This window comes from Crinia signifera, chromosome 5, assembly GCF_055691185.1.
Source record: "Crinia signifera chromosome 5, ASM5569118v1, whole genome shotgun sequence".
In the NCBI taxonomy this organism is placed as follows: domain Eukaryota; kingdom Metazoa; phylum Chordata; class Amphibia; order Anura; family Myobatrachidae; genus Crinia; species Crinia signifera.
The window spans coordinates 262,002,440-262,010,923 of NC_139221.1; the positions used below are offsets into that span (position 1 = coordinate 262,002,440).

Consider the following 8,484-nt stretch of genomic DNA (forward strand, 5'->3'; position numbering starts at 1 on the left):
TCACGATATTTACTTGGGTGTGGTATATTTCCCGACAGTCGGGATTCCGACAGTCATTAGTCAGACGTCGGAATCCCGACTGCACAGCGTGGTGAGCGCAATGAAGCCCCTTGCGGGCTCGCTGCGCTCGCCACGCTGCGCTCGCCACGCTGCGGGCACGGTGGCAAGCTGCGCTTGCCACTAATTTTATTCTCCCTCTATGGGGGTCGTGGACCCCCACGAGGGAGAAGTCGGGATTCCGACGTCGGAGGAATGACTGTCGGAATCCCGACTGTCGGGGAGCCGTCCGGCACCCATTTACTTGTACTGTGCCACACATATGTAGATGGGGCCAGTTGTAGCAAATCAAAAAAATTCAAGTAATTCTGTGCCTGGAGCAAACCATGTTGCTATGCAATCGGAGCAAATATATTTACATTATTCCCTCAGCAGGGTAAATACTGGCTGCGCTACGTATATGTTAGTTGGTCACCCACTAAGCTATTTGCTTAGTTTTCCGCGTCCCCTCGCCACGCTTCGGGCTCCCTGCGCTCGCCACACTATATAAAATCAACTCCATGCTGACATGGATAGTGGGAGTTGCTGTCATAATGACATATGGGCTACAATACATCTTTTATAATTTATCGTCATATATTGTGTGAGTTACCACTTATATTAAGAATAATAAAAATAAAAGCTACGTTTTAAAATACTCAGATAACAAAAACTTTTTCCATAGATTTTGGTAGTACATGGATATTTTCTGTTTGCATATTAAAAATTTATGCAAATAACTTCCTAAGAGTGCCCCCAAAAAAGAGTCTTCTTTCTCTCCATGTTTTTTGACATATATTTGCCACTGACTCTGGGGTGCACCTCCAACCTTTAAATACCAAAGGATTCCTCTCCTTGTTTCTTCAAGAAGGGACACCTTTGCAAATTTGTAACAGGATTTGGACCTTTCTCTAAATGCCTCTCCACTTACCTAAAACTTTTGCCAGTCAAGGTCTTTTTTAGTGGATTTTCCAGTGCGGGACCCAACCAAAAAAGTCTTCATGGATAGTGGGAGTATAAGCGTACTAACTATAGTGGACGCCCAACTAACATATAAGTACTCTGGCTGCTTCTGCCTGTACCCCACAAATGTTAGCTTTATTCTACACTGAAATTAAAACCCTTTTTACACCAAAAACCCAGATCCGACCCAGCCTAGTGTGTGTATAGTTAATCACACACTGAAAACCAAATATTTTTTATCAGGTTTTTTTTTTTACATTTTATTTTTGTAATTATAGTTGTTTTATTATCAGCTTCATCTAACAACTAACTTATTTATTATGTTCCCATAATACCTACTGGTGTCAGAATTTAAGTTACTGTTTCGCCTGCCTAGATAAACAGCCAAAATGTTGGGATGAGAGGAGGTCTTCCATCTGTCACATTTTTCCCATGCATGAAATAATTAAGGGTTACACGCCTTTATTTTAGTATAGTATTTTAGTATAGTAGCCTTATACAAGTGCACACATCTATTTCTTTAAAGCAATCCTCTCCACAATGTAGTGTAGGAGGACTACCCCCAAGAGATCTTGCTAAAGCCATAAGAATGTGATCATTATTCCTGATAAGCCTTGTGCCCTATTAATTCTCTCTGTGGCAGGCGTATAGTAGACTGTTTCATCCTTGCTGAGTTTGGAAACAACACTGTACAATGGAAAATGAAGGGTGAACGTTTTGCACATCCTTAACCACAACCAGGATGATTCATAAAGAGAAGAGCAGAAGACAGGTCCTTGCTGTTAAAACTAATATTTTGAGTAGAATCCTGGAGGAAGAAGGCTGACAGAAATTTTTGAATTAGTTGAATAGTACATATATTGAAGAGTCAACATAGGCCTATAGTGTCCCCAGAGTCAGTCCCACATCCCACACGTGTGATGTCACAATGTCGCAAAGAAAGGGATGGGCTGATGCCGAGACAAAGCTCCTCTTGGCCAGCACAAGTCTATGAACGGGATGTACTACGACAAAATTGTGGTTAAACCCCCTATTTTTGCATTTTCAAATTTACTGAAATCCGGCCGCACCGTCGGTGGGCAGGGTATTGCCACCTTTGGGTGGCAATAAAGGATTATTTTAATCCATCAAATTTTTTCAGGCTTTGCCATGTGTGTGGTACACTCTCCTGTGCTGCATATAATAAATAACCCCAAAATAAAAGGGTTATTTTAATCCGTGTAATTTTTCCAGGCTTTGCCATATGAGTGTGGTACACTCCTCCTGTGCCGCATATAAATAAAATAACCCCTAAATAAAAGGGTTATTTTAATCCGTCTAATTTTTTCAGGCTTTGCTTTCCTGTGCCACATATTATTATAACTCCATAAATATAATGGAGGATAAAATAGTGAAAGAACAAGAACCACTTCCTCCTAGAGCTGAAGATGCTACCACTGGTCATGACATAGAACATGAAATGCCATCAACGTCGTGCCAAGGCTGATGCCCAATGTCATCGTAGAGGGCATGCAAAATCCAAAATGCCAAAGTTCAGTAACACGAAGATCCAGACAACAATTGTCTCACCATATGTAGCTTATGTAACCCTGCAATAAGCAGGGGTAAGGTCATTGGCCACCTCCGCGCTTATGCGTCACCTAAATTTCGTTCATAAGTCACTGTTTAGTTCAGAAACTGTGGCTAGGACCGGAAGCAGTCCAGGGACACCTAAATCCCTTGATCCTGTTGTGTTCAAGCACCTGAAAACCACACCAGAAAGTCACTCCTCATCAATTTCCTCCTCGATCCGGATCGGAAGTAGTCCTGCAGGCCATGTCACCGGCATGACTGACTCCTCTTCTATCTGCAATTCTTCCAGAGGATCCTGCAACCATACGCCTACTGATGCAGCTGCTGGGAGTCGTTCATCATCCCAGAGGGGAAGTCAGAACACCGCTACATCTTTCACTAAGCAATTGACTGTCCAACAGTCGTTTGCAATGAGGACAGCAGTCATCCTATGGCAAATTGTACTTTGTGGCTAATTTGGTATAATTTGTAGATGATCAAATGTTGCAAATCCTGATTTTTATGCTAACCATGCACAAGCCCTAAATTTGCGGTCCAATTGTAAAAACTGCCACCGCGATGTAAGGGCCATCGCGGACGGCAACACAGCGTTTGTGAGGTGGTGATGCAGTGTTGTTGGGGGCACAGTCTGGACATAGTCCATAGTCTGGAGGAGTGCCCGTTTGCCATTACCCAAAAAGATGGCGGCCTCGCGACTGGCTTTGCAGCTAGGCCGGTGCTACACTTAAAGTGAGAGCATTTGCTCTATATTGGGGAGGGACCCAGCGTGCCGGGCAGCATTGCGCTGTACTGGGCAGGCTACTGCCAGCAGTTGTAATTTTGCAAATTTTCACAAAATATTAATAATACTGAATTAGGCCGTTTATTCATTTTCCTGATAATGAGTTAATGGTGCATGAGCATCTGTTAATTTTCTTTTCTTTTGAAAAGTAAAACTTTTTATCAAACTCTGCTATCACACAAACACAATAAACACAGCAAAGAATGAAAGTCTCTCACATTCTACAACTGCAATACTGCCCATACACATCAAAGTGTGATGTCCATTGTAACTGATCGCATCTTATGGTACAAAAAGTGCCTTCTACCAGCACCAGATGTCGCATGCCATCTTATGATGGCACATAGAGTGCTTGAAGAGGGCGTGCAGAGGGCGGCGGAGTAGCATACCACTGTGAAGGAGAGCTAGCAGGCAGCAGGGGTCAGTGCGGTGGCAGAGAGCTCAGACAATCAGAGGGCCGTCCAGTGTTTTAAACAGTATTTTTCAAATTCTGCCGCCATCGATGACCCAGGGCCGGCGCCACCACTAGGCAGCTCTAGGCATTTGCCTAGGGCGCCGGCACCTGGAGAGCGGCAGTTCGCCCCTCACCCCCAGCGAACTGTGTAAAAAAATTGCTGCCCCGGCGTCCCTGCAGTGCTGGGGCGGTCAGGGTGTCCGTGCCGTAGGGGTACCTGCGGCGCCGTCATGTGTATAAAGCTGGCTGCGGCCGGCGGGGTCCCTGTAGTGAATAGCAAATAACTATCTCTATGCGCGCGGCGGCGCGGGAAGCGCTAGTTATTTGCTATTCACTACAGGGACCCCGCCAGCCGCAGCCAGCTTTATACACATGACGGCGCCGCAGGTACCCCTACGGCACGGACACCCCTGACCGCCCTAGCACTGCAGGGACGCCGGGGCAGCAATTTTTTTACACAGGTACCACCCCCCCCCCCCTCCCTCCCCCCGGCACCGGGGCGATCCTGCAATTCGATAGATATCATGTGCAGCACATACTTTCTTTCGGCGCGACATTCGACCGGCGGGCCCGCGCGTTGCGTTGCATGGTCCCTAAAATGTGCATACAATCATTTTATTTATCACGCATATGTGTTCAATTTGAATGGTTGCATGCCATTTCTCATAAGTGTATGGGCTACATACAGTAAGAAGAATAATCAAAGCTGTGTTATCAGTGTAAGGGCTGTACATATTTACTGTCAACAGTTGTGATGTGAGCTCTTTATAAACAGGCTGGTACTTTGAAAAAAAAGAACACTATACCGTAGTTTGCAGTGCAAACAAACTTAAATAACAACAACAACCTTGCAATAAATACAGATACGTTTAATGGATTCTAAACTAATGAGGCCTACACACGGGGCAACACTGCTGAGCGACCTGACCAATGTAGATCGCTCAGCAAGATCGCTCAGCATGCAACACTGTACAGCGATGTGTTAGCTCTGAGTGCTGAGTGATCTGTCAGGGCGGGTTGGGATCATTGGGTCGACCTAATGATGGTCAGCAGTCATTAGGTTGACACCGTTGGGTCAACATACAGCAAGGTGGACAGGTGTTTAGGTCATCCTGGCTCAAGGTGGACAGGTGTCTAGGTCGACATGGGACATAGTCGACAGGTGTCTAGGTTGACACATGCATTAGTTCGACATGGGTTAGGTCGATGGTCAAAAGGTCGACATGGGGTTTTTCACTGGATTTTTACCTGAATGTCGACACAGTCGACATGGACACAGTATTAAGTGCACCTCGCATGGCTCGCTACGCTTGCCATGCTTCGGGCGCGGTGCCTCACTGAGTTCGGCACACTGTTTTATTCTCCAACCACGCCCTAGTGGATTGTAGGGCATGAAATACTGCCTGTCGGCACATGTCCACTAACCCATGTCGACCTAACGCATGTGTTGACCTAGACACCTGTAGACCTTGAGCCATGTTGACCTAGACACAGGGCCGGCGCCACCACTAGGCAGCTGTAGGCAATTGCCTATGGGCGCCGGCCACCGGAGGGCAGCACTGCACGATGTTTTTATCAGTTCAGCTGTGCGGAAGAGATGAGGAGCGGGGAAGAATTAGCCGCCCACCATGTAATCAGCCCAGCTGGGACACAAACATCAATTTAAAGTACGCAGCCCCCCCCCCCCATGTGAGTGCACCTGCGCTTATTGCTGCCTCCACGTTGGCAGCACATCCCTCCACCCCACCCCGTCCCTTCTGCATCCATCTTACTGGCAGAACCCCCTCCTCCCTCACGCTGTATGCTTGGGGGTGGGAGGTGCGCAATCAGGAAGCCCCGATCATGTCCGCACACCCGTCCCCACTCTCCTGCAGCGGTGTAGGAGCGATGATTCCTTGCCTGCGGCAGCAGAGGCTGCCCGGCAACCTGGACGGGTGACTGCACCATGACCAGGTGACTGCAGCAGCTGCACACCTCAACCTACACACACACACACACACACACAACTCCCATTGGTAAGTTGCTCTTGGTTGTTGTGGTGGTGAAACACCAAGGTAGTGGCTGCCTGTAGGCTGTAATCACTCTCTGAACTACTGCTACAGTAGTTGTCACAGTGGGCCCCGGCTGGGGAGAAGAGGGGGATGGAAATACAGAATGTATGTAGTATGGATGCAGTGTATAATTGTATGTATATATGTATGTAAGTATGTATGAGAGAGACAGTGTATGTATGTATGTATGTATGTATGTATGTATGTATGTATGAGGGAGGCAGTGTGTGTATGTACATATGTACATATGAGGGGGGAGGGGGGGTATGCAAAAGTTTTGCCTATGGTGCCAAGAAACCGGCCCCTGTCTAGACATCTGTCGACCTTGCTGCATGTCGACCCAATGGTGTCGACCTAATGACCGTCAACCATCATTAGGTCGACCGACAGACCTTATCCCGTCAGGGCTGCCAAGGTCCAAATGTCTATCTCTCAAAGCACTCCTCCCTTCATTAACCACCTTACAGCAAGCCCTTTCATTAATCACCTCACAGAACCCCCATTTCACCAAACACCTCATTGCAATCTCTTCCTCTCATCTCTTTAATAAACACCTGGCAGCACATGCACCACTTATTACCTTATTATACACCAGGGTTGCAAACCCTCCCGGAATGGCTGGGAGGCTCCCGAAAATTGGGTCCCCCTCCCGGCCCCCCCCGGAAAGGTGGGCAACCCTCCCATGTTCCGGCGGACCCCTTTCCCCCCGCATGTCCACGGCTGCAGAAGCTTTAAATTGCTGCGATTTGCGGCTTTTGGGGGGGTAGGGGAGGAGCTACATAGGCAAATCACGCATATGTAGTCCCGCCCCCTCATGCATTATTGGGGGCTGGGACTGATGATGTCTTCATCAGGCCTCGCCCCTAGAAGTGATGCTGACAGTCTCTTCTCTTTCCTGACCAACAAACAAGATAATACTTATATGTTATACAATAGCAGATCAGAAGCATTGAGTAATTGCAAGTAATTTATGGTGAGGAGAATTGTGAGGAGAATGCAACTACTGTAAAAGCACCTGTAACATCATTACAATCTGATCTACACTACAAAATCATTTCATTTCTGTTTCAACTTGTCACAGATGTTATTGCTCTGCAGAGATGAAAGAAGAATGAGCTTCCTCCATTTGTACAGTGTTTATCCAATAGCTCCGCCCCCCTTCAACAATTACCTGCTATAATGTTCTTTACGTCCTCAGGTAGAAATGGATTCATTGTGAAAAGCTGGTCAACTCTATAGAAAATAAGTCTTGAGGCTGGTACGCTGGCAGGAGAGCTTGCAGTTTTCACTGGGTGCATGAAAAAACAGGGAAGTAAAAAGCTGAGAGGAAGAAAGAAAATGCTTCTCTGTGTTTAAGGAAGTAACTGGACAAATCAGCATGTGTCCTCTCCCTCCTCCCCTAGGCCAAAAGCACACAGTTGTGCAATGAATTACTGATCCTACTACTTCTTTTTCTTTACTGTGCTACAAAAGGTATGCTGTCATTACAGTGTTTGGGGTGTACACACAGTGAGATTTTGGCAGGAGATTTTGACTAGAAAATCTCCTAGAAGGTTTGCCAAAATCTCCCAGTTTTTCTCCAGCTTAGTCAATATTGTCTAGCATAGATTGCTTAGCATAGATGAAAGGTGGGCAATTATAGCCCAGCATGTATGGACAGCAATGATCGCTGTCATCGCTGGGGGGAAAGTTGCTCAGAGCATACACACTGACCGGCTTTCCCCCCGCCCGGTGCTGTCAGCAAGGGGGCGGACAACTTTACATAGTCCACTTAAGTAATGATAGTCTATGATCTAGTTCTAGTCAATATATGTCCACAGTCAAAAGGTTGAACACTTTTGGTCAACAAACATATAGTCGACACAAGGGACGTGCAGTCAGGGGAGGCAGGGGAGGCAGAGCCCTGTCATTAATGATTAATATAATAAAATAATACAAAGAAAATACTTATGACACATATTATGAGGGAAATTTACTAAAGGAAATTTGTAAAAAATATATGTATTTGTATCCAGAAATACACTTATTTTTGACATTTACTATCCCAAAAATATGGCAATTCGTAGTCGTATTGATGTGCTATCAATTCGAATATGAATTGCCGTATTTTTGGGATAGTAAATGTCAAAAATAAGTGTATTTCTGGATACAAATACATCTATTTTTTACAAATTTCCTTTAGTAAATTTGCCCCTATGTGTCATAAGTATATGCTTCGTATTATTATAATACTTTTTTCATTTTTAATAGTTTAGGAGGCACCAAGTGCGGTGCCTCCAACTCCCTATAGTATAGTATTAGAAATGGGGCGGGCAGTGGGAGGGGCCGAGCACCAGGCTGAAAAAGCCCATTTAAAAAAGGTGCATATACGGCACCTATAGCAGTGCCTCAGTGACAGGGACGTGCTTTCTGCGTACATGAAAGCACGCCCCTGTCACTGAGGGCAGATGTGATTGGGGACAGTGGCACCTCCACAGTGACAGGGGCGTGCTTTCATGTACGCAGAAAGCACGTTCCTTACTGTCACTGAGGCTCTATCTATAAAGTGCCGTTTATATAGGCGGACGAGCCGTTGCATGGCTCGTCCGCTGACCTGTAATGTAATCTGGGGGAGGGGGGGCGGCGGC

The 8,484-nt window shown here is 46.2% G+C and overlaps 1 protein-coding gene across 1 annotated transcript in view; it reads right to left on the reverse strand.

Annotated features, from left to right (window-relative positions):
- The window catches only part of SKAP2 (src kinase associated phosphoprotein 2), a 257,554-nt gene extending 250,319 nt beyond the window's left edge, over window positions 1-7,235 (reverse strand). The window contains exon 1 of the mRNA XM_083188933.1: window positions 7,029-7,235. Coding sequence (XP_083045059.1) covers window positions 7,029-7,155 — 127 coding nt within the window. The 5' untranslated portion in view covers window positions 7,156-7,235. The remainder of the gene's footprint in view (window positions 1-7,028) is intronic.
- Window positions 7,236-8,484: the final 1,249 nt, after the last annotated feature.